At 45.2% G+C, this 26,452-nt stretch overlaps 3 protein-coding genes across 10 annotated transcripts in view; all 3 read right to left on the bottom strand.

The window, feature by feature from the left end:
* Positions 1-26,452, bottom strand: part of LOC114018599 (immunoglobulin kappa light chain-like) — a 68,237-nt gene that overhangs the window by 14,492 nt on the left and 27,293 nt on the right. The window contains exons 4-6 of one of the 6 annotated variants that reach the window (XM_043535043.1): positions 19,672-19,782; positions 19,216-19,262; positions 17,455-18,285 (exon numbers count right to left, since the gene is read on the bottom strand). The exons of 1 other annotated variant lie outside the window; for it this stretch is intronic. In XM_043535043.1, the coding sequence (XP_043390978.1) occupies positions 18,280-18,285; positions 19,216-19,262; positions 19,672-19,782 (164 nt within the window). In that variant the 3' untranslated portion in view covers positions 17,455-18,279. 4 more of the 6 variants (XM_043535041.1, XM_043535044.1, XM_037882590.2 and 1 more) reach the window with 4 other exon arrangements.
* LOC119564055 (immunoglobulin kappa light chain) lies at positions 2,829-7,898 on the bottom strand. 3 transcript variants are annotated; one of them, XM_037882571.2, is made up of 6 exons: positions 7,256-7,896; positions 6,659-6,988; positions 5,764-6,075; positions 5,043-5,153; positions 4,578-4,624; positions 2,829-3,866 (listed from the first exon to the last, which is right to left on the bottom strand). In XM_037882571.2, exons 1-6 carry the CDS (start codon positions 7,296-7,298, stop codon positions 3,771-3,773), a joined length of 939 nt encoding a protein of 312 aa, XP_037738499.1. In that variant the 5' UTR covers positions 7,299-7,896; the 3' UTR covers positions 2,829-3,770. The 3 variants fall into 3 exon arrangements, with proteins under 3 accessions (XP_037738499.1, XP_037738498.1, XP_043390984.1); XM_037882570.2 differs by having other exon boundaries at positions 2,835-3,866; positions 5,043-5,165; XM_043535049.1 differs by lacking the exon at positions 5,043-5,153 and having other exon boundaries at positions 2,835-3,866; positions 7,256-7,898.
* On the bottom strand, positions 9,678-14,699 carry LOC119564062 (immunoglobulin kappa light chain-like). The gene is made up of 6 exons (XM_037882588.2): positions 14,358-14,699; positions 13,762-14,088; positions 12,636-12,947; positions 11,915-12,025; positions 11,441-11,487; positions 9,678-10,733 (listed from the first exon to the last, which is right to left on the bottom strand). Exons 1-6 carry the CDS (start codon positions 14,398-14,400, stop codon positions 10,638-10,640), a joined length of 936 nt encoding a protein of 311 aa, XP_037738516.1. The 5' UTR covers positions 14,401-14,699; the 3' UTR covers positions 9,678-10,637.

The raw sequence follows: 26,452 nt of genomic DNA, 5'->3' as shown, positions 1-26,452 counted from the left end.
ACTGCCACAGATGGAATGGATAGCTCAGCAAAAGAAATTACTTAATCTGATAATGTTTATTCTCTGCATTCCAAATGCTTGAAAAGCTGCTCTAACTTCATACAAGTGAATGGAAATGCAATTAATATCCAGTAAAAGTTTCAAAACATTTCATAGATACAGTATTCAACTCTAGTGTCCTACTGTCAAGGCTGTTTTCCCAATTCCAGAGCTTAATGCAGAAGTTTTACCTAAGGAAGATAAAAGCAGATACTCGGCAAAGATCATGTTCATAAAAATAGTAGGAGAAAATCCTGACACACTGGCCCAAAGGCTGACGCCGAGTGCACTGCTGCAGTGACTGGGTACAGTGTCTTGGTCATTTCCAGTGAGGGACGCCTCCGAGGAGGATGTGCTGTGGTGATGGGTGGGTTAAAGTCTCTGCAGAGGCTACAGCATTTCTTGTAGATTTTCTCTGCGTTCTAGTGGCACAGGGATGTAAATAATAATTCAGAATAATTAAATGTCCAGAATATGGATGATGTAAATAAACAAACCCACATGAGTTCGGAGCACAAGCCCCATTGATTTTCAAAGGAAAATGCTCCTAAACCACTTAGGGCCTCTGACAATCCCAATGTCAATCCTCCTCAGCCTTCCATGTTTGGTTTATTGTAGCACAGTTCTTGGTGGCACAACGCAGACATGTAAAGGTTGTTGTCTTGTCTTGTCTTGGAGGACTGTTAACCGCACTGTGGATCATCAGACTGAAAGCTCTGGCATGTGTGAGAAAAAAAACAACATAAGACACGATTTTCAAAATAGTCTAAGTCCCATTTCCAAAAGTGACTTTGGGCCAGATTTGCAAAGGTATGTAGGTGCCTATAAATGCAGACAGGTGCCTAGTGGGATTTTCAAACCTGGCTAAGAGTGTTGGGTGCCTCACTCCTACTGAAGTCAATGGCAGTTAAGCGCCACCCCTTGAGTCTAGCAATAAACTGGTTAAAATTAACTGAACGGGGCTGCTTAGAGAGCTGAGTCTGGCTGCACAAAGCAGGGAGAAAGAAATAAAGTGCATCTGTCAATGTCCCTTCTGAAACACCTGACAACAGAGGGCAATGTGGGCTAGTGATTAGAGCAATTGGCTCAAAAAAAAAGAATAGAATCCCTGGGTGCCTTGGCCATGTCTCCGTAGCCCACACCCCACTTGTGAGGCTGCTTTGGCTGGCTGCAGCTCCCCTGGATCGATCTGTCACAAACCCCTTCCAGGCAGCTCTCTAATGCTGGGGACCATCGTCCTTCTTCCTTCCATTGCTTTACAATGTACAGTGCTTTAGGGAACGGAAGGTAGGAGCTGATCCTAACAGCAGATGAGCACCCACCACTCCCCTCGACTTTGCTGAATGTGGGAGGTGCCCAGCACATCACAGGAAGTGCCTCAGCACCAAGCAGGATTGGGCCCTTAGTTTATATAGAAATCTCTTTACACACTGTGGGGGTGGAGCGGGGCAGCTGTTTGACAGCCCCACAGCAGCCCTGTGCAGTGGCTTAGGACAGGAAGTGAAAAGGAGCAATGTAGCCAACTGTAACTACAGGAGCAATTTTACACTCCTGTAGTTACCAGGGCTGGGCAGAAAATGGATTTCCGACCCCACACAAATTTTCAGAAAACACTGAAACATTTTCCTATGTTGAACTGGGATGAAAAGTCAAAATCTCAAAAATTTTCTTCAACCAAAAATCATTTTCGGTTTGGGTGAAAGGCAGCGTTTTGTTTTAAGAATTTTGAAATGTTTCCTTCCAATTTTGAACATATAATTTTTTGACCACAAAATATTTTTTAAAAAAATTCCACTATAATTAGTGTATATTTCTAAGCAAGATGTCTTTTTGAACTGGACAACCAGAATGTTTCATTCTGAAATTCTGAAACCTTTTTATCAAGTAAAAAAAATAATCAAAACAGACGCTTTCCCTATGGAAAACAAATCTTCATTTCAACAAATGGGCATTTTCTGAGAAAGAAATGTTTCTTCTAAAGACTCCTGACCAGCTCTTGTAATTACCCACAGGGGAAGTTGGCCAAGGAACCAGAGACAGATACTTTTGTCTTGCTGAAAGCATCCTCAGTGACTTCAAGTCACCATTCATTCAAGACCTCAATTTGAACTCACAACAGAAATCTGGGCCCTCCTGCAGCCCCGTTGGCTTCAGTACTCAGGGTAACATGAGATCAAATTCTGGGCCTTAGTCATTCATTTTTGATTGGCACTCGGAGAATCATAGAAATGTCGGACTGGAAGGAACCTTGAAAAGTCATCCAGGTCCTGCCTCAGCACAGGGGTCTGGACAAGTAAACCTGGACCATCCTGGACACGTTTGTCTAACTTGTTCTTAAAATCCTCCATTGTGACGGGGATTCCACAACCTCCCTTGGACGCCTGTTCCAGAGACGAACTCTCCTTAGAGTTACAAAGCTTTTCCTAACACCTACCCTAAATCTCCCTTGCTGCAGATTAAGCCCATTACTTCTTCTCCAGACTTTAGTGGACAGCCCTTACCATGGTTGAAGATGTGTGTGTAACAAGTTCTGGGTAACGCATTCGTTGTATCATCCACCAAGAGAAACACAGATGCTAAGTGGGATAGACAGGGCCAGCTTCAGCTCTCAGAGACTCCGGAGTAAATCCAGAGTAACTCCACTGACTGCTACAGAGCTCCTCCAGATTTACACTGCTGTAAACCAGAGCAGAATCTGGCCCAAAGAATTTAAGAGATCACCTTATTTATTACACAATAAGCTGAGCTTGATGCATTGAACAGATAAAAAAGGCAAGACACACGAACATCAATTCTGGGTCTTTTTATTGAGTGACAGTTTGAACGACAGCTTGAACAACAACCAGTTGTGATGTAAGCAGGCAGCACGTGCAGGCTCAGGCACCAGGAGAGCGCCAGTCATTGATAACGTGTTGTTATTAGATGGCGCAGAGGGGCTGGAACACAGGGCTCTGTGGATCTCGCCTTTGGGGGAAAGCAGCAGACTCTAGAGCAGCGTTTCTCAGCCTTTTGGATACCAGGGACCACCTGGCTGCCTTCCTAAACTGTGTCAGGGAGATCTCAGGGACCGGCACTGGTCCACAGACGGGTCGTTGAGAAACACTGCTCCAGAGGAAGCACTGGAATAGCAGCTCCAGCCCTGGCCTGGGGAGAGATTCTCACGCCTCCCAGCTCCTGCATCCATCCTTCCCCTTCCCAATCCCATTGCACGTCTATGTTACGTTACTGCAAAGGGAGCATGCGCCTGCTGATGATCAGGGGAGTTGGGAGCTGTGGTGTCTACAGAGGCTGCACATCCCCTCTGCAGGCTCCTGCCATCTGACCTCACTCTCTGCAGGGAAGCTGCAGCCATTCAGCTGTGTCTGGGTCCCTCTGCAGATGAGAGGATGATGATGACAATTATTGTGTTAGCATAGCACCCATTGTGCTAGGGGCTGCACAAACACAGAACAAAGAGACAGTCCCTGCCCCCAAAGAGCTTCCAATCTAATACACAAGTGACGTGTAAAATCATCTACACCATGATGCCTTTAACCCCAAAAGGAGATTTCCCACCTGATGAGGCTGGACCCTGTGGGGATCTTCTGACCTTTTTATTCTAAACAGAGAAGTGGAGAAAATACAAAAAGAAAGGAGACGGAGACAGACAGAGCCTTCTTCCAGCGGCTACGTCCCATCAGCAGAGAACCAGACATCAGTTCCCATTTGTGCAATCCCCTGCACTAGACAGTTCAGGCTTTTACACGTTTCTCTCTGGCCGATCGCTGCATCGTGCGCCCCTTGTGATTCCGCGAATCAAAATCCAGATGAGCGTATAAGATTCCACCCTGTTTGGCGACAATTAGTAACATGAGCCACCCCCTTGTAAAATGAAGGGACACAGGGTGAAACAGAACCGAACATCCAAGTGAGTTTAGTCTGATGAAAAATCCCATCTCATCTCTGATTCTTCTGCTTGTCCTATAAACGGTACATGGTATCAGAATGGAATCCAGCGCAGGATTCTGGGTTCCTAGACTTTAAGAACTCAGCTACTGACAACATTTGGCCAGATCCAAACTCCATGTCAATGGACAGTTTCCTATTGAGGTCACTGAGCTTTGGATCAGGCCCATAGCACCTGTCACTGGAAAATCTTCGTGTGCTTTGCAAATATAATTTCTCAAAGCTCTTTACCTTATAGGTGCCAAAAATGTTCCCAGCTCCACACATAAACCCTGTAAAGGGCACAGTCAGGAACAATAAAATATCAAACTTCCCATTATCCTTGAGCAGTAAGTCTAGTTATCCACTTTTTACACATGGGGAAACTGAGTCACAGAGCAGTAAGTGACTTGCCCACTATCCCACAGTAAATTGATACAGAGTTAGTATTAATGCTCTTTGCTCCCTTTCAGCTACTCCAACCACTAGATCTCACTTTCATCTTCTCCTTCCAGAACAACCAGTTTAATTACTAAACATAAGAAGTTGATGGATTAGAAATTCTTGAGACAGACACATTGATTTAGACAGAGACAGTTTGCAAAGAGCCGTACCTGGGGCTCCTCGGAAGCTGGGGGTGCTGAGGTCCTGGGCTTGAGTCCTGGAACAAACAAAGACAACAGTAAAATTTCCTCTTCCAATGGTCACTTCCCCAACTGGTTCATTGACTAATGGTGCATCCGAGCTGTGGGTGCCCAGGGCACCACCATGCATGGTAAATAGAGAGAGGCTCCTCAGAAAGGCTAGTGCTCTTTGTGAGCTATACACAAGGTGCCTGGGCCAGGGGCAGTAGATTCCTTTCCACATCGCTCCCTTTGTCACGGAGAACAAAGCCGTTCTCCCGACACAGGGAATTCACGTTTCAGAAAACAAACATTCTGAGATCAGGGCTGGCAGTTGTGACATTTGGAGCATGTTTATGTGTTGGATGGGACAGTTGCAGTCCCCAGTAGCAAGCAGGGGAGTAGGATTTCTCCGTAAGGGAGATGGTCTGAGCTGGGCAGGGCTGTGTTTATTACCTAGCGTGGAAGGGCAGAGGGTCCAGACGAGGCTCAGAGACACCACCAGCAGCAGCAGACCAGCACCAGCCGCAAGGGGCACAATGTAATGTGAGCACTCCCTGGCAGGGGCTGTGGAGGAAGCTAAAAACCAGACACAAGTAAGTGGCTGACTCGAGCCAAGAGGCTCGTGATGCCACCACATCCAGCTCTTCCCTCCTGATCCCCATTTCACCACAGGCCTTAACCCCTGAGGAGAGAGGCGACAGGAGCCTTCAGCACCTTTCACCCTCTGTGTTGCCCCCTTTCCCTTAGGCGAATTCTTTCCCCTGTAATCAGAATCTTCTCTGGACCTTGTGCCATCTACAAAATCCTCCCTCTAGGTCTCTCCTCACCTCACCGCCTCTCCATCACTTTGCATATCTCACTGGAACACATCTCTCTTCTCAAATGCCTCTCAATTCCCCTTTACTCAAGAGATATATTATTTTTTAAGTCTTTACAGTGCTTTATATGTACAATCTGGGTGAAAGCTGCAGTAGAGAGCTGAGCTCCATTGTCTTATGATCCCTGTAATGTCTCACATTACCTTTCCCCAAATTCTCAAGAGAAATTTTAACTAAGACATAGAATATTCCAGCTTTCTGTGATGGAAAGTTACATAGAAGCAGCTCTGATTGTGGCCACTTCACCCCTACTTCACCTCTGAGTCTCCCTTGGTCTCAAATATAGTATCACTCACCTGCAGAATATCTGGTACTTTTCTTCACACTGTTGCCGGAAGAGTTGAATTTGACTTCACAGGTGAAATTCTTCCCACTGGTCCAGGTGTCCATGGGGACGCTGATGTGAGTTATGAGGGTTAAAGATCCATCCTTTGCTTTCAATGAGCGTGTCAGCCCCTGTTCCTGCAGCTCCCCAGAAACACTCCAGGAAACATGGACCGGGCTGGACACTCCATAGATCACACAAGCCAGATTCGCTGTCCCAGTGACTTGACTGTCACGTGGAAATGGAACCAGAAGCATCACCCAGCTGCTCTTGGTATAACTGTCTGAGCAAACGGAGGTGGTGAATTCAGTGCAATGATCAAGTGAGCTGCAGTCTGATTAAAGGTATTAATCTTTCACTCAGAGAGACAAGGTGGGTGAGGTAAAACCATTCATTGGACCAACTTCTGTTGGTGAAAGACACAAACTTTCAAGCTGCTTCAGAGCTCTCCTTCAGGTCTGGGAAACGTATTGAGAGAGTCATTTTCCAGATCTGAAGAAGAGCTCTGTGTCAGCAAGGAAGCTCGTCTCTCTCACCAACCAAAGTTGGCCCAGTAAAAGATATTACCTCACCCACCTTGTCTGACTTATGTTCCCTACCTGGGTGCCCTGAACAGTCACAGAGAAACTTCAATAGTTTATTTTTGGCATTTTCAAGTTTTACACATATATTTTATAACAATAAATGTTGTTATATTCCTTCTATACCCAAAGAATTTAATGTTTAGCTGATCTGTTTGGCTTAAAGCATGCTTTCCTTTGAACCATTCAGCAATAACTATGGTATCTTGTCACATTTTAATGGAAACATGAAATACGCTTTATCTATCAGTTGTTAGTCTCCTTAAACAAGCTATGGTTCCTTACCTCCAACAATCAGCATGGATCCATTCCCGAAAATCAGGTAGCTGCTGTATCTATATGCACAGTAGTAAATGCCAGATTCAGTCTTTTGGACGTTGTTGATTTCCAGTGTCGAGCTGTGTGTCTCGTGTTTGCAAGCAAATTTACTTACATTTTGATCATCCAAACAGCGCTTAATGCAGGTGGGTTTCTCACCTTCTCTTCTCAAATACCAAAACATGTTACTTCCTCCTTCCAAGTTTTCTGTGGAAGAACAGTGGATCTTTGCGGTGTCACTAACTTCAACAAACTGGATCCGCTGAGTCTGGTGCAGAAATAACTGCACTCCCAGCACTGGAGAAATAAAATATTGTTATAGTCAGTGTCCGTCAGGTCTCCAACTGCCACAGCTGGAATGGATAGCTCAGCAAAAGAAATTACTTAATCTGATAATATTTATTCTCTGCATCCCAAATGCTGCTGTAACTTTATACAAGTGAACAGAAATGCAATTAATATCCAGCAAAAGTTTCAAAACATATCATAGATACAGTATTCAATTCTAGTGTCCTACTGTCAAGGCTGTTTTCCCAATTCCAGAGCTTAATGCAGAAGTTTTACCTAAGGAAGATAAAAGCAGATACTCGGCAAAGATCATGTTCATAAAAACAGTAGGAGAAAATCCTGACACACTGGCCCAAAGGCTGACGCCGAGTGCACTGCTGCAGTGACTGGGTACAGTGTCTTGGTCATTTCCAGTGAGGGACGCCTCCGAGGAGGATGTGCTGTGGTGATGGGTGGGCTAAAGACTCTGCAGAGGCTACAGCATTTCTTGTAGATTTTCTCTGCATTCCAGTGGCTCAGGGATGTAAATAATAATTCGGAATAATTAAACATCCAGAATATGGATGATGTAAATAAACAAACCCACATGAGTTCGGTGCACAAGCCCCTTTGACTTTCAAAGGAAAATGCTCCTAAACCACTTAGGGCCTCTGACAATCTCAGTGTCAATCCTCCCCAGCCTTCCATGTTTGGTTTATTGTAGCCCAGTTCTTGGTGGCACAATGCAGACATGTAAAGGTTGTTGTCTTGTCTTGTCTTGGAGGACTGTTAACCGCACTGTAGATCATCAAACTGAAAGCTCTGGCATGTGTGAGAAAAAAAGACAACATAAGACACGATTTTCAAAATAGTCTAAGTCCCGTTTCCAAAAGTGACTTTGGGCCAGATTTGCAAAGGTATGTAGGTGCCTATAAATGCAGACAGATGCCTAGTGGGATTTTCAAACCTGGCTAAGAGGGTTGACTCCTACTGAAGTCAATGGCAGTTAAGCGCCACCCCTTGAGTCTACCAATAAACTGGTTAAAATTAACTGAACGGGGCTGCTTAGAAAGCTTGGGGAGCGACCTGGGCTAAATCCCACAGTCCCTGACTGAGGCAATGTTAAGCGGAAGCAGGTGTTTAAAGGACGACTGGACTGGCCAAGATTCTGCCTGATTTCTAGCAAAGGGCATTATTCACAATTACACAGCTTCCCCTTTGCACCAATGTAAAGAGGAGTTTAGAGGAGCATAAATTACACTGACACCCACTGCCAGGCCCCTGTGCGTTACCGTGGTGGAAAGGGGCTTAGTGCAAATGAGAATCCGGTCCCCAGGGTCGCTGTTAAGGGGTTGTCAGCGGTGGTACAGATAAGACCATAGAAATCATAACGCTATTCAACCACAATGTCTCCCCAGCTCAGTTCCTGTAAAGGCCTGTTATCACCCTCCTAGTAACACGGACTGACAATGGCACAAAGCCCTATTTACTGCTCTAAGGTTCCCAGCGAACATGCTTTACAATGTACAGTGCTTTAGGGAATGGAAGGTAGGAGCTGAGCCTAGGAGCAACTGAGCACCCACCTCTCCCCTTGACTTTACTCAGTGTTGCGGTTGCCCAGCAAGTCACAGGAAATGCCTCAGCACCATGCAGGATTGGGCCCTTACAGTGTAAATAGAAATCTCTTCATATACGGTGGGGGTGGAGCGGGGCAGCTGTTTGACAGCCCCACAGCAGCCCTGCGCAGTGCCTTAGGGCAGGAAGTGGAAAGGAGCAATGTAGCCAACTGCAGCTAGAGGAGCAATTTTACACTCTTGTAATTACCAGGCCTGGGCAGAAAATGGATTTCATTTCAAGAGACTGAAACATTTTCTTCTGTCGGTACAAAAAGTCAAAATCTCAAGTCATTTCTTCAACCAAAAATCATTTTCGGTTTGGGTGAAAGGCAGCATTTTGTTTTAAGAATTTTGAAATGTTTCCTTCCAATTCTGACCATATAATTTTTTGACCACGATATATTTTAAAAAAAAATTCCACTATAATTAGTGTATATTTCTAAGCAAGATGTCTTTTTGAACTGGACAACCAGAATGTTTCATTTTGAAATTCTGAAACTTTTTTATCAAGTAAAAAAATTAATCAAAACAGACGCTTTTCCTATGGAAAACAAATCTTCACTTCAACAAATGGGTATTTTCTGAGAAAGAAATGTTTCTTCTAAAGACTCCTGACCAGCTCTTGTAATTACCCACAGGGGAAGTTGGCCAAGGAACCAGAGGAGACCACAACCTCCCTTGGAAGCCTGTTCCAGAGCCAAACTCTCCTTAGAGTTACAAAGCTTTTCCTAACACCTACCCTAAATCTCCCTTGCTGCAGATTAAGCCCATTACTTCTTCTCCAGACTTTAGTGGACAGCCCTTACCATGGTTGAAGATGTGTGTGTAACAAGTTCTGGGTAACGCATTCGTTGTATCATCCACCAAGAGAAACACAGATGCTAAGTGGGATAGACAGGGCCAGCTTCTGCTCTCAGAGACTCCGGAGTAAATCCAGAATAACTCCACTGACTGCAACAGAGCTCCTCCAGATTTACACTGCTGTAAACCAGAGCAGAATCTGGCCCAAAGAATTTAAGAGATCACCTTATTTATTACACAATAAGCTGAGCTTGATGTGTTGAACAGATAAAAAAAGCAAGACACACGAACATCAATACTGGGTCTTTTTAATGAGTGACAGTTTGAACGACAGCTTGAACAATAACAAGTTGTGATGTAAACAGGCAGCGCGTGCAGGCTCAGGCACCAGGAGAGCGCCAGTCATTGATAACGTGTTGTTATTAGATGGCGCAGAGGGGCTGGAACACAGGGCTCTGTGGATCTCGCCTTTGGGGGAAAGCAGCAGACTCTAGAGCAGCGTTTCTCAGCCTTTTGGGTACCAGGGACCGCCTGGCTGCCTTCCTAAACTGTGTCAGGGAGATCTCAGGGACCGGCACTGGTCCACAGATGGGTCATTGAGAAACACTGCTCCAGAGGAAGCACTGGACTAGCAGCTCCAGCCCTAGCCTGGGGAGAGATTCCCATCCCTCCCAGCTCCTGCATCCATCCTTCCCCTTCCCAATCCCATTGCACGTCCATGTAGCGTTACTGCAAAGGGAGCATGTGTCTGCTGGGGGCCAGGGGAGCCGTGGCACACACTGGGGCAGCACATCCCCTCTTCACGCTCCTCCCACCTGGCCTCACTCTGTGCAGGGCAGCTGAAGCCATTCAGCTGTGTCTGGGTCCCTCTGCAGACGAGAGGAGGAGGAGGATGATGATAATGATTGTGTTACCATAGCACCCAGGAGTCCCGGTTATGGACCAGGCCCCGTTGTGCTAGGCGCTGCACACAGAACAGAGAGACAGTCCCTGCCCCAAAGAGCTTCCAATCTAATACACACGTGACGTGTAAAGTCATCTACACCCTGATGCCTTTATTATTATATCCTAAAAGGAGATTTCCCACCTGATGAGGCTGGACTCTGTGGGGATCTTCTGAGCTTTTTATTCTAAACAGAGAAGTGGAGAAAATAAAAAAGAAAGGAGACGGAGACAGGCAGAGCCTTCTTCCGGCTGCTACATCCGATCAGCAGAGAACCAGACATCAGTTCCCATGTGTGGATTCCCCTGCACTAGACTGTTCAGGGTTTTATGCTTTTCCCTCTGGCCGATCGCTGCATCGTGCGCCCATTGCGATTCCGTGAATCAAAATCCAGATGAGCGTATAAGATTCCACCCTGTTTGGTGACAATTAGTAACATGAGCCACCTCCTTGTAAAATGAAGGGACACAAGCTGAGACAGAACCGAACATCCAAGTGAGTTTAGTCTGATGAAAAATCCCATCTCATCTCTGTTTCTCCTGCTTGTCCTGTTAGCTGTGCATGTTATCAGAATGGAAACAAGCCCTGGATTCTGAATTTAAGAACTCAGCTACTGACAATATTTTGCCAGATCTAAACCCCATGTCAATGGACAGTGTCCTATTGAGGTCACTGAGGTTTGGATCAGGGCCACAGCACCTGTCACTGAAAAATCTTCATGTGCTTTGCAAATATAATTTCTCAAAGCTCTTTATCTTATAAGTGCCAAAAATGTTCCCAGCTCCACACAAAAACCCTGTAAAGGGCACAGTCAGGAACAATAAAACATCAAACTTCCCATCATCCTTGAGCAGTAAGTCTAGTTATCCATATTTTACATATGGGGAAACAGAGTCACAGAGCACTAAGTGACTTCCCCACTATCCCACAGTAAATTGGTACCAGAGTCAGCAGTAAGACTCTTTGCTCCCTTTCAACTACTCCAACAGCTAGATCTCACTTTCCCCTCCTCCTTCCAGAATAACCGGTTTAATTACTAAATATATGAAGTTGATGGATGGATTAGAAATGTCTGAGACAGACACATTGATTTAGACAGAGACAGTTTGCAAAGAGCCGTACCTGGGGCTCCTCTGAAGCTGGGGGTGCTGAGGTCCTGGGCTTGAGTCCTGGAACAAACAAAGACAACAGTCAAAGTTCCTCTTCCAATGGTCACTCCCCCAACTGGTTCATTGACTAATGGTGCATCCGAGCTGTGGGTGCCCAGGGCACCACCATGATGGCAAATGGAGCGAGGCTCCTCAGAAAGGCTAGTGCTCTTTGTGAGCTATAGACAAGGTGCCTGGGCCAGGGGCAGTAGAAGCCTTTCTACATCGCTCCCTTTGTCACGGAGAACAAAGCCGTTCTCCCGACACAGGAAATTCACGTTTCAGAAAACAAACATTCTGAGATCAGTGCTGGCAGTTGTGACATTTGGAGCATGTTTATGTGTTGGATGGGACAGTTGCAGTCCCCAGTAGCAAGCAGGGGAGTAGGATTTCTCCCTAAGGGAGATGGTCTGAGCTGGGCTGGGCTGGGCTGGGCTTTGTTTATTACCTAGTGCGGAAGGGCAGAGGGTCCAGACGAGGCTCAGAGACACCACCAGCAGCAGCAGACCAGCACCAGCCGCAAGGGGCACAATGTAATATGAGCACTCGCTGGCAGGGGCTGTGGAGGAAGCAAACAAACAGACACAAGTAAGTGGCTGACTTGAGCCAAGAGGGTCGTGATGCCCCCACATCCAGCTCTTCCCTCCTGACCCCCATTTCACCACAGGCCTTAACCTCCGAGGAGTGAGACAACAGGAGCCTTCAGCACCTTTCACCCTCTGTGTTGCCCCCTTTCCCTTAGGTGAATTCTTTCCCCTGTAATCAGAATCTTCTCTGGACCTTCTGCCATCTACAAAATCCTCCCTCTAGGTCTCTCCTCACCTCACCGCCTCTCCATCACTTTGCATATCTTGCTGGAACACATCTCTCTTCTCAAATGCCTCTCAATTCCCCTTTACTCAAGAGATATATTATTTTTTAAGTCTTTACAGTGCTTTATATGTACAATCTGGGTGAAAGCTGCAGTAGAGAGCTGAGCTCCATTGTCTTATGATCCCTGTAATGTCTCACATTACCTTTCCCCAAATTCTCTAGAGAAATTTTAACTAAGACATAGAATATTCCAGCTTTCTGTGATGGAAAGTTACGTAGAAGCAGCTCTGATTGTGGCCACTTCACCCTTATTTCACATCTGAGTCTCCCTTGGTCTCAAATATATCATCACTCACCTTCAGGATATCTGGTACTTTTCTTCACACTGCTGCCAGAAGAGTTGAATTTGACTTCACAGGTGAAATTCTTCCCACTGGTCCAGGTGTCCATGGGGACGCTGATGTGATTTATGAGGGTTAAAGATCCATCCTTTGCTTTCAATGAGCGTGTCAGCCCCTGTTCCTGCAGCTCCCCAGAAACACTCCAGGAAACATGAACTGGGCTGGACACTCCATGGATCACACAAGCCAGATTTGCTGTCCCAGTGACTTGAATGTCATGTGGAAATGGGACCAGAAGCATCACCCAGCTGCTCTTGGTATAACTGTCTGAGCAGAAGGTGGTGTGATATTTCAGTGTGATGATCAAATGAGCTGCAGTCTGATTAAAGGTATTTATCTTTCACCCAGAGAGACAAGGTGGTTGAGGTAAAATCCTTCATTGGACCAACTTCTGCTGGTGAAAGACACAAACTTTCAAGCTGCCACAGAGCTCTCCTTCAGGTCTGGGAAATATATTCAGAGTGTCATTTCCCAGACCAGAAGGAGAGCTCTGTGTCAGCAAGAAAGCTTGTCTCTCTCACCAACAGAAGTTGGCCTAATGAAAGCTATTACCTCACCCACCTTGTCTCTCTAATATCCTGGGACCAACACGGCTACAGCAACACTGCACACTATCATTCACTAAGATGTTAATTCAAAGGAACAAATGTATTGAAGAAGGAAATATTAAATTACCACACCAACACTAACTAGGATATAGCTGCACTACCTAGAAGGAAAATTGCGAACAATTTTTATAAATTTTATAAACTTTTCATTAACTAAAAATATTACTTCATGCAAACATAACTCTTAGGTTAGAAATATTCCCTACCTGGGGGCCCTGAACAGTCACAGAGAAACTTCAATAGTTTACTTTTGGCTCTTTCAGGTTTTACACATATATTTTACAACTATAAATGTTGTTATATTCCTTCTATACCCAGAGCATTTAATGTTTAGCTGATATGCTTGGCTTAAAGCATGCTTTCCTTTGAACCATTCATCAATAGCTATGGTATCTTGTCACATTTTAATGGGAATACGAAATATGCTTTGTCAATCAGTTATTAGTCTCCTTAAACAAGCTATGGTTCCTTACCTCCAACAATCAGCGTGGATCCATTCCCGAAAAGCAGGTAGCTGCTGTCTATATATGCACAGTAGTAAATGCCAGACTCAGTCTTTTGGATATTGCGGATTTCCAGTGTCGAGCTGTGCATCTTGTGTTTGCAAGCAAACTTACTTACATTTTGATCATCCAAACAGCGCTTAATGCAGGTGGGTTTCTCTCCTTCTCTTCTCAAATACCAAAACATTCTACTTTCTTCCAATTTTTCTGTGGAAGAACAGTGGATCTTTGCGGTTTCACTAACTTCAACAAACTGGATCCGCTGAGTCTGGTGCAGAAATAACTGCACTCCTAGCACTGGAGAAATAAAATATCATTAATATTCAGTTTCTGCCAGGTCTCCAACTGCCACAGATGGAATGGATAGCTCAGCAAAAGAAATTACTTAATCTGTTAGTTATTCTCTGCATCCAAAATGCTAAAAAAGCTGCTCTAACTTTGTACAAGTGAATGGAAATGCAATTAATATCCAGCAAAAGTTTCCAAACATATCATAGATATTCAACACTGGTGTCCTACTGAAGAGGCTGTTTTCCCAATTCCAGAGTTTAATGCAGAAGTTTTACCTAAAGAAGATAAAACCAGATACTCGGCAAAGATCATTTTCATAAAAAAGGAGAACAAAATCCTGACAGACTAGTCCAAAGGTTGATGCCCAGCGCACTGCTGCAGTGACTGGGTACAGTGTCTTGGTCATTCCCAGTGAGGAACGCCTCTGAGGAGGATGTGCTGTGCTGATAGATACTAGAGGGGTGGGTTAAAGACTCTGCAGAGGGTACAGCATTTCTTGTAGAATTTCTCTGCGTTTCAATGGCATAGGGGTGTACTCTAATGATTTAGAATAATTTTAAACCTCCAGAACATGGATGATGTATATAAACAAACCCACAAGACTTCGGAGCACAAGTCCCATTGACTTTCAAAGGAAAATGCTCCTAAATCACTTAGTTCTTTTGACAATCCCAAGCTAAATCTCTCCCCAGGTTTGGTCCATTGTTGTATCATATTTCTTGGTGCTACAAAATTTGCCTCTAACAATCATTTGGAGTCTCATCTTGGAGGACTTTAATAGCACTTTAAATCATCCCACTGAAAGCTCTGACTTGTGTGAGAAATAAGACAACAAGGGATACAATTTTCAAAAGAGACCAAGTCCCATTTTAAAAACTGCCTGCGGGCCAGATTTTCAAAAGTATTTCGGTGCCTATAAATGCAGAGAGGTGCCTCGTGAGATTTTCAAACATGGCTAAGAGGGTTAGCTGACTCGCTCCTACTGAAGCCAGTGGAAGTTAAGTGCCCCCCCCCGCCTCCCTTTCCATCTGCCAATAATCTGGCTAAAAATGAACGGAACACGGCAGGTTCGAAAGCTGCGTCTGGCTGCACAAAGCAAGGAGCGAGAAGAAAAGTGCATCTGTCAGTGACCCTTCTGAAACAGCTGACAATAGAGGGCAACGTGGGCTAGCAATTAGAGCCATTGGCTCAGAAAAGACCAGATTCCCTCGGTGCCTTGGCCAGGTCTCCTTAGCCTCAAGCCCACTTATGAGGCTGCACTGACTGACTGCAGCTCCCCTGGCAAAGTGGGGACTGATCTGTCAGAAACCCCTTCCCGGCAGCTCTCTAATGCTGGGGACCATCTTCCTTCCTTCCCCTCCCTCTCTCGCTCTCTCTCATGGGTGTGGAGCTACCTGGGCTAAATCCTGCAGTCCCTGCCTCAATCAATATTAAATGGAAGCAAGAGTTTAAAGGAAGGCTGGACTGGTCAAGATTCTGTCTGATTTCTAGCCCAAGGGCATTACTCTCAATTACACAGCTTCTCCTTTGCACCAAGGTAAAGAGGAGTTTAAAGGAGCATAAATTACACTCACACCCACTTCCAGGCCCTTGTGCATTACCATGGTGGAAAGGGGCTTAGTGCAAATGAGAATCCGGTCCCCAGGGTCACTGTTAAGGGGCTGAATGTTGTCAGTGGTTGTACAAATAAGACCATGGAAATCATAATGCTATTCAAGCACAATGTCTCCCCAGCCCAGTTCCTGTAAGGGCCTGTTATCACCCTCCCAGTAACACGGACTGACAATGGCACAAAGCCCTATTTACTGCTCTAAGGTTCCCAGCGAAAATGCTTTACAACGTACAGTGCTTTAAGGAACTGAAGGTAGGTGCTGAAACGAAAAGCAGCTGAGCACGCACCACTCCTCTGGACTTAGCTTATTTCAGTGGGTGCCCAGCACACCACAGCAAGTGCCTCAGCACCATGCAGAATTGGATCCTTACAGTATATACAGAAATATCTTCATGCACTGTGGGGGTGGAGCGGGGCAGCTGTTTGACAGCCCCACAGCAGCCCTGCGCGGTGGCTTAGGGCAGGAAGTGGAAAGGTGCAATTTAGCCAACTGCAGCGACAGGAGCACTTTTACACTCATGTGATTACCAGGCTGGGCCAGAAAATTTCCCATTGCACAAAAAATTTTCAAGATATCAAAAAATTTTCTCATCTCAAACTGAGATGAAAAGTTAAAATCTCAAAATGTTTCCGAGAACCAAAAATCATTTTTGGATTGTGTGAAAGGAAGTGTTTTTGTTTTAATATTTTTGAATATGTTTCCTTTCAATTTTGACTATATAAAATTTTGACCATGTTAAACTTAAAATGATTTCAAATATAAATAGTTTAAACTTCTCAGCAATTCATCATTTTGAACTGGAGTTTTTCAATTTTGAAACTTTTAATACATGTCAAAAAATTCATCAAAGCTTACCCTTTTCCCCTGGGGGAAAAAAAAATCTCCATTTCAACAAGTGTGCATTTTCCAACAAAGAAAGGTTTCTTCTAAAGACCTGACCAGCTCTAGTAATTTACTCACATGGGACGTTGGCCAAGGAACCAGAGCCAGCTGCTCTCATCCTGCTGAAAGCATCCTCAGTGATGTCAAGTCACCATCCACTCATGACCTCAGTTTGAAAGCTCAATGGAAATCTGGGCCCTCCTGCAGCCCCGTTGGGTTCAGTAACCTGAGATCAGATTCAGGCCCTTAATCATTCAATTTTTATTGGCACTCAGAGAATCATAGAAATGTCAGACTGGAAGGAACCTTGAAAAGTCATCCAGGTCCTGCCTCAGCACAGGGGTCTGGACAAGTAAACCTGGATCATCTCTTACAGGTGTTTGTTCAACCTGCTCTTCAAAACCTCCAGTGACGGGGATTCCACAACCTCCCTTGGAAGCTAGTTCCAGAGCTGAACTTCCCTTAGAGTTAGAAACTTTTTCCAAATATCTACCCCAAACATTCCCTGCTGCAGATTAAACCCATTACTTCTTGTCCTGCCTCTAGTGGACATGGAGAACAAAAAATCCTCTTTAAAACAGTCCTTATCATATGTGGAGTTGTGTGTCTAACAAGTGGTGTGTAACACATTTGTTGTACCATCCATCAAAGAAACATAGACACTAAGAGGGATGAAAAGGGCCGGATTCTGCTCTCAGAGTCACTGGAGTAAATCCAGAATAACTCCACTGACTGCAAAACAGCTCCTTCAGATTTACACTGCAGTAAACCAGAGCAGAATCTGACCCAGAGAATTTAAGAGGTCACCTTTCTTATTACACAATAAGCTGAGCTTGATGCATTGAACAGGTAAAAAAGGCAACGCACACAAATCACTAGTGGGGATGCCGTCTGTTTTTAATGAGTGATATTTAGAATGACAGCTTGAACAACAAGTTGTGATGTAAACGGGCAGCGCGTGCAGGCTCAGGCACCAGGAGAGCTCAAGTCATTGATAACATGTTATTGTTAGATGGTGCACAGAGGCTGGCACCTGGGGCCCTGTGGATTTCGCCTTTGGGGAAAGAAGCAGCCTCTACACCAGCATTTCTCAGCCTTTCTGATACCGGGGACCGGCTTGCTGCCTTCCTAAACTGTGTCAGGGAGATCTCAAGGACCAGCACTGGTCCACGGACTGGTCATTGAGAAACACTGCTGTAGAGGAAACACTGGAGTAGCAGTTCCAGCCCTGGTCTGAGGAGAGATTCCCATCCCTCCCAGCTCCTCCCACATCCATCCTTCCCCTTCACAATCCCATTGTACGTCCATGTAACGTTACTGCAAAGGCATCATGTGCCTGCTGAGGATCAGGGGAGCTGTGGCATATACAGGGGCTGCACGTCCCCTCTGCAGGCTCCTGCCATCCGGCCTCTGTCCAGGGAAGCCACAGCCTTCCAGTTGTGTCCAGGTCCCCCTGCACGTGGGGGAGGATGATGATGACAATTATTGTGTTACCATAGCACTCAGCAGCCCCGGTTATGGACCAGGCCTCATTGTGCTCGGTGCTGCACAAACACAGAACAAAGAGACAGTCCCTGCCCCAAAGAGCTTCCAATCTAATACACATGTGACATGTAAAGTCATCTACACCACGATGCCTTTACATCCCAAGAGGAGATTTCCCACCTGATGAGGCTGGACTCTGTGGGAGTCTTCTGACTTTTTATTTCTAAACAGAGAAGGGGAGAAAATAAGTAAAAAAGGCGACTGAGACAGACAGAGCCTTCTTCCAGCCGCTACTTCCGATCAGCAGAGAACCAGCCATCAGTTCCCATGTGTGCATTCCCCTGCACGAGACAGTTCAGGGTTTTACACGTTTCCCTCTGGCCGATCGCTGCATTGTGCGCCCGTTGCGATTCCGCGAATTGAAACCCAGATGATTGTATAAGATTCCATCCTGTTTGGTGACAATTAGTAAATTTAGCCAGCTCCTTGTAAAATGAAGGGATACAGGGTGTGAGAGCACCAAACATCCAAGTGAGTTTAGCCTGATGAAAAATTCCCTCTCATCTCTGATTCTCCTGATTGTCCTGTAAACTGTGCGTGTTATCAGAATGGAAACCAGTGTCAGATTCTGACTTTAAGAACTCACCTGCTCATTATATTTTGCTAGACCCAAACCTGGTATAAATGGGTAGTCTCCTATTGAGGTCAGTGAGCTTGGACTCAGGCCCACAGCACCTGTCACTGCAAAATCTTCATGTGCTTTACAAATATAATTTCTTCTGGCTCTTTATCTTATAAGTGCCAAAAATGTTCGCAGCTGCACAAAAACCCTGTAAAGGGTACAGTCAGAACCAATAAAATATCAAACTTCCCATCATCCTTGCGCAGTAAACCTTGTTATTCACTTTTTACACATGGGGAAACTGAGTCATAGAGTACTAAGTGGCTTGCCCACTATCCCACAGTAAATTGGTACCATTGTTAGCAGTAAGGCTCTTTGCTCCCCTTCTGCTACTCAAACAGCTAGATCTCTCTTTCACCTTCACCTTTCAAAACAAATTGGTTTAAGTGCCAAATATATGAAGTTGATGGATTAGAAATGCCTGAGACAGACACATTGATTTAGACAGAGACAGTTTGCAAAGAGCCGTACCTGGTGCTCCTCGGAAGCTGGGGGTGCTGAGACCCTGGGCTGGAATCCTGGAACAAACAAAGACAACAGTCAAAGTTCCTCTTCCACGGTCACTACCTCAGCTGTAGTTACTGACTAATGGTGCATCCGAGCTGTGGGTGCGCAGGGCACCACCAAGCATGGCAAATGGAGCGAGGCTCATCAGAAAGGCTAGTGCTCTTTGTGAGCTATACACCAGGTGCCTGAGCCATCGGAAGTAGAAGCCTTTCTACATCGCTCCCTTTGTCACTGAGAACAAAGCCGTTCTCCCGACACAGGAAATTCAAGTTTCAGAAAACAAACATTCGGAGATCAGTGCAGTTGTGACATTTGCAGCGTGTTCGTGTGTTGGACGGCAAAGCTGCAGTCCCCAGTAGCAAGCAGGGGAGCAGGATTTCTCTCTGTGGGAGAGTGTCTGGGCTGGGCTGTGTTTATTACCTAGCGTGGAAGGGCAGAAGGTCCAGACGAGGCTCAGAGACACCACCAGCAGCAGCAGACCAGCACCAGCCGCAAGGGGCACAATGTAATGTGAGCACTCCCTGGCAGGGGCTGTGGAAGAAGCAAAAAAACAGAGAAAAGTGCCTGACTTGAGCAAAGTGGGCCTTGATGCCACCACATCCAGCTTTCCCCTCCTGAGCCCATTTCACCAACGGCCTTAACCCCCGAGGCGTGAGGATACAGAAGCCTTCAGCATTTTTTACCCTCTGTGCCCCCTCTCTCTCAGGTGAATTCTTTCCCCTGTAATCAGTATCTTCTCTGCACCATCTGCCATCTACAAAATCCTCCCTCTAGGTCTTTCCTCACCTCATCACCTCTCCATCACTTTGCATATCTCATCGGGAAACATCTCTCTTCTCAAATGCCCCTCAATTCCCTTTTACTCATGAGATATATTATTTTTTAACTCTTTACAGTGCTTTATATGTACAATCGGGGTGAAAACTGCCCTAAAATCAGAGCTACATTGTTTTGTGGTCCCTGTAATGTCTCAATTCACCTTTCCCCAAATTCTCTAGAAAAATTCTATGTAAGACATAGAATATTCCAGCTTTCTGTGAAGGAAAGTTATGCAGAAGCAGCTCTGATTGTGGACACTTTACCCTTCTTTCACATCTGTCTCCCTCTTGGCCTCAAATATAATATCACTCAGCTGCAGGATATTTGGTACTTTTCTTCACACTATTGCCGGAAGAGTTGAATTTGACTTCACAGGTGAAATTCTTCCCACTGGTCCAGGTGTCCATGGGGACGCTGATGTGATTTATGAGGGTTAAAGATCCATCCCTTGCTTTCAATGAGCGTGTCAGCCCCTGTTCCTGCAGCTCCCCAGAAACACTCCAGGAAACATGGACTGGGCTGGAGACTCCATGGATCACACAAGCCAGATTCGCTGTCCCAGTGACTTGACTGCCACGTGGAAATGGGACCAGAAGCATCACCCAGCTGCTGTTGGCATAACTGTCTGAGCGGAAGGAGGTGGCAAATTCAGTGCGATAATCAGATGATCTGCAGTCTGATTAATCTTTCACTAAGAGAAACAATGTGGGTGAGGTGATATCTGTTATTGGATCAACTTCTGTTGGTGAAAGAGGCAAACTTACACAGGGCTCTTCCTTCAGGCCTGGGAAATCTATTGAGTGTGTCATTTCCCAGACCTGAAGGAACTCTGTGTAAAGGTGAAAGCTCGTCTCTCTCACCAACAAAAGTTGATGCAATAAAAGCTATTACCTCCCCCACCTTGTCTCTCTCATATCTTGGGACCAAGACAGCTCGAGCAAAACTCCATACTATCTTATGCTAAGGCTTTAATTCAAAGACAAAGAAGCTATTGAAAAAGGAAGAAATATTAAATCTAAAGAGAAGAAATAGCACAATACATATCTGCACTAGCCAGAAGGAAAGTCCTGTGCAATTTTATAAATTGATGCCCTCTAAGGAACCTTTCATTAACTCAAAACATTATTTCATGCAATCATGACTCTTAGGTTAGAAATATTCCCAACCTGGGTGCCTTGAACAGACAGAGAAACTTCTAAGGTTTTTTTTGAGCATTTTCAAATTTTGTTCTCTTATTAAAAATACACATTATATTCTTTCTGTATACATAGAATTTAATGTTTAGCTGATCTTTTTGGCCTGAAGTACTCTCTCTCTTTAACCGTTCATCAATAGCTCTAGTATCTGGTTACATTTTAACGGGAACACGAAATGTGCTTTGTCAAGCAGTTAATAGTCTCCTTAAACAAGCTATGATTCCCTACCTCCAACAATCAGCGTGGATCCATTCACTGTAACTGCACAGTAGTAAATGCCAGAGACTCAGTCTTTTGGATATTGCTGATTTCCAGCGTTGAGTCTCGCGTTTGCAAACAAATTTACTTACATTTTGATCATTGAAACGCTTCTTAATGTGTGTGGGTGTCTCGCCTTCTCTTCTCAAATACCAAAACACTTCCCCTCCTCCTTCCAAGTTTTCTGTGGAAGAACAGTGGATCTTTGCAGTGTCACTAACTTCAACAAACTGGATCCGCTGAGTCTGGTGCAGAAATAACTGCACTCCTAGCACTGGAGAAATAAAACATTGTTATAGTCAGTTTCCATCAGGTCTGGATAGTTCAGCAATGGCATATACTTCACCTGATAATATTTATGCTCTGCAGCTTAAATGCTAAAAAACCTGCAATAACTTTGTTCAAGTAAATAGAAATGCAATTAAAATCCAGGAAAATTTCAAAATATATCCTATATATTCAACAAGGATGTCCTATTGAAGAGGCTGTTTTCTCAATTCCAAAGCTTAATGCAGATGTTTTACCTAAGGAAGATAAAACCCGATACTCAGCAAAGATCATTTTAGTAAAAAAAAAAGTGAAAGTCCTGACACATTAGCCCAAAAGCAGACGCCTAGTGCACTGCTGCAGAGACGGGGTACAGTGTGTTGGTCATTTCCAGTGAGGGACGCCTCCGAGGAGCATGTGCTGTCATGATAGATACTGGGGTGTGTGTGGGTGGTTTAACGAATCTACAGAGGATACGCTATTTCTTGTAGAATTTCTCTGCATTCCACTGGCACAAGGGTGTGCTATAACGATTAATAACAATTTTAAACAACATCCAGTACCTGGCACAATGTTTCCTATGTATAAACTGAATAAATGTGCCCACCTGACTTCACCCCACTGACTTTCAAAGGAAAATGCTCCTACACCACTTAGTTGCTTTTGACAATTCCAACCTAAGTCTCTCCCCAACACTCCATGTTTGGTCCATCTTTGTACTGTGTTTCTTGGTGGTACGATGCTGACCAGGAGTGAGCATTTGGAGTTTCAACTTGTGTGAGAAATAAGACAATGAAGAATATGATTTTCAAAAGCACCCAAGTCCCATTTTCAAAAGTGACTTGGGCCAGATTTTCAAAGGTGTTTACGGGCCTATAAATGCAGAGAGTGCCTAGTGGGATTTTCAAACATGGCTAAGAGGGTCAGGGGCCTCACTTCTACTGAAGTCAATGGAAGTTAAACGCCTCCCCTGCCTCTCTTGGGATCTAGCAATAAACTGGCTGAAAATGAACTGAACAGGGCTGATGGAAAGCTGCGTCTGGCTGCACAAAGTAGCGATAGAGAAGAAAAGCGCATCTCAGTGTCTCTTCTGAAACAGCTGACAATAGAGGGCAACATGGGTGAGCAAAAAGAGGCATTGATTCAGAAAAGCACAGATTCCCTGGGTGCCTTGGCCACGTCTCCTTAGACTGTACCCCGTTTTCTGAGGCTGCACTGCTTGGCTGCATCTCCCCTGGCAAAATGGAGATTGATCTGTCACAAACCCCTTCCCGGCAGCTCTCTAGTGCTGGGGACCATCTATCTCCTTCCTTCCCCTGCTTCACTCCCACCCTCCCACTGCTGGGGAGCGACCTGGCCAGACTCCTGCAGTCCCTGACTGAGGCAATGTTACGTGGAAGCAGGAGTTTGGCTGATGGACGACGACTGGACTGGCCAAGATTCTGCCTGATTTCTAGCCCAAGGGCATTACTCACAATTACACAGCTTCCCCTTTGCCCCAATGGAACGAGGAGTTTAGAGGAGCAGAAATTACACTGACACCCACTTCCAGGCCCCTGTGTGTTACCGTGGTGGAAAGGGGCTTAATCATCAAGGGACCCTTTGCACTATGTTCTCACGTCCCCAGACTTGCTGTTAAGACACTGAATGCTGTCATTGGTACTACAGACAAGAATATAGAAATCTTAATGCTAGTCAAGCACAATGTTTCCCCAGCAAAGTCCCTTATAAGAGAAAGTGCCTGTTATAAACCTCCAAGTAATACCGCTTAACAATGGCACGATGCTTTATTGCTCCAGGGATCCCAGCACAATACGCGCAGTGCTTTAAGGAACTGAAAGTAGGTTCTGATCCTAAAAGCAGCTGAGCGCCCACCACTGCCCGGGACTTTCCTGCGTGTTGTAGGTGTTTAGCACAGCTCAGCAGGTGCCTCAGCACCATGCAGGATTGGGCCCTTATGCTGTGTCTAGAAACGTCTTCATCCATCCACTGCAGGGGTGGGGTGGGACAACTGTTTGACAGCCCCACAGCAGCCCTGCACAGTGGCTTAGGGCAGGAGCCATGGAGCTACATTTTACACTCATGTGATTACAGGGGCTGGGCAGAAGATGGTTTTTCCATCCCACAAAAATTGTTAAAAGATCGAAAAATTTTCCTGTCTTGAGCTAGGATGAAAATCAAAATCTCAAACATTTTTCTTGAACCAAAAATCCAAAGATCATTTCTGGTTTGGGGGAAAGGAAGCATTTTGGTTTAACAATTTTGAAATTTTTCCTTTCAATTTTGACCGTGTAGTTAATTTTTTACAACTATAATTAGTTTAAACTGCTAAGCAAGACGCCATTTTGAACTGGAGAACCGGAATTATTCATTTTTCAGTTATGAAACTTTAAGATAAATTTTTTTTTAATCAAAGCTGAGGTTTTTCCCATGAAAAAATTCAACAAAAGGGCATTTTCTGACAAAGAAACGTTTCTTCTAAAGACTCCTGACCAGCTCTAGGAATTACCCAAATGGGATGTTGGCCAAGGAACCAGAGCCAGCTGCTCTTGTCTTGAGGAAAGCACCCTCAGGGACTGCAAGTTACCATTCATTCAAGACCTCAGTTTGAAGACTCATTGGAAATCTGGACCCTCCTGCAGCCCCGTTGGCTTCAGTACTCAGGGTAATACGAGATCAGATCCAGGCCCTTCGTCATTCTGTGAATGTCCATGAAAAAATGAATCACAGAAATTTCAGGCTTTAAGGGACCTTGAAAAGTCATCAAGGTGCTGCCTTAGCACAGAGGTCTGGATAAGTTAACCTAGACCATCCCTGACGGGTCCAATGTATTCTTTCAACCTCCAATGATGGGGATTCCACAACCTTCCTTGGACGCCTGTTTCAGGGCTGAACTCCCCTTAAAGTTAGAAAGTTTTCCCTAATATCTAACCTAAATCACCTTGATTCAGATTAAGCCCATAACTTCTTGTCCATCTTCCCTTGGGCATGGAGAACAATTGATCACCATCCTCTTCAAAACAGCCCTTACCCTATTCCAAGATGTGTGTGGAACAAGTGGTGTGTAACACATTTGTTGTATCATCCATCAAAAGAAACACAGAGGCTAAGTGGGATTAAAAAGGGCCAGATGCTGCTTCCAGAGACACTGGTGTAAATCCGGAGTAACTCCACTGACTATAACAGAGCTCCTCCAGGTTTACACTGCTGCAAACCAGAGCAGACTCTGGCCCAAGGAATTTAAGAGGTCACCGTTCTTATTACACAATAAGCTGAGCTTGATGCATTGAGCAGGTAAAAAAGGCAACACACACAAATCACTAGTGGGGTTGCCATCCCTTTTTAATGAGAGACAGAATGACAGCTTGAAAAACAACAAGTTGTGATGTAAACGGGCAGCGCGTGCAGGCTCAGGGCCTAGGAGAGCGCCAGTCATCGATAACGTGTTGTTATCGTTAGATGGTGCAGAGGGGCTGGCACATGGGGGCCTGTGAATCTTGCTCATGAGGGGGAAGCAGCAGCCTGCAGAGGCAGCCCTGGAATAGCAGCTCCCGCACGGGCCTGGGGAGAGATTCTCATCCCTCCCAGCTCCTCCCGCATCCATTCTTCCCCTTCACAATCCCATTGCACGCCCATGTAACGTTACTGCAAAGGGACCATGTGCCTGCTAAGGATCAGGGAAGCTGGGAGCTGTGGCGTATACAGGGGCTGCACGTCCCCTCTGCAGGCTCCTGCCATCTGGCCTCACTCTCTGCAAGGAAGATGCAGCCGTTCAGCTGTGCCTGGGTACCTCTGCACGTGGGGGATCATGATGATGATGACAATTATTGTGTTACCATAGCATCCAGGAGCCCCAGTTGTGCTGGCACTGCACAAAACACAGAACAAAGAGACAGTCCCTGCCCCAAAGAGCTTCCAATCTAATACACAAGTGACGTGTAAAATCATCTACACCATGATGCCTTTATATCCGAAAAAGGAGATTTCCCACCTGATGAGGCTGAACTCTGTGGGGGTCTTCTGACCTTTTATTTCTAAACAGAGAAGGGGAGAAAATACAAAAAGAAAGGAGACTAAGACAGACAGAGCCTTCTTCCAGCTGCTACTTCCAATCAGCAGAGAACCAGCCATCAGTTCCCATGTGTGGATTCCCCTGCGCCAGAGAGTTCAGGGTTTTACACGTTTCCCTCTGGCTGATCGCTGCATTGTGCGCCCGTTGCGATTCCGCAAATCGCAATCCAGATGAGCGTGTAAGATTTCACCCTGTTTGGTGACATTTAGTAAAATTAGCCCCCTCCTTGTAAAATGAAGGGACACAAGCTGAGAAGAACTGAACATTTAAGTGAGTTTAGCCTGATTAAAAATTCTCTCTCATCTCTGATTCTCCTGCTTGTCCTATACACGGTGCATGTTATCAGAATGGAAACCAGCCCTGGATTCTGACTTTAAGAACTCACCTGTTGATAATATTTTGCCAGATCCAAACCCCATGTCTCTTATGAGGTCACGGAGCTTTGAATCAGGCCCACGGCACCTGTCACTGGAAAATCTTCATGTGCCTTACAAATATAATTTGTTATAGCTCTTTATCTTTTAAGTGCCAAAAATGTTCCCAGCTGCACAAAAACCCTGTAAAGGGTACAGTCAGAACCAATAAAACA

The sequence above is a fragment of the Chelonia mydas genome, chromosome 24, assembly GCF_015237465.2.
Source record: "Chelonia mydas isolate rCheMyd1 chromosome 24, rCheMyd1.pri.v2, whole genome shotgun sequence".
Classification (NCBI taxonomy): Eukaryota; Metazoa; Chordata; order Testudines; family Cheloniidae; genus Chelonia; species Chelonia mydas.
Note: the sequence above shows the minus strand (reverse complement) of the source record. Positions and strands in the feature narration are given on the sequence as shown.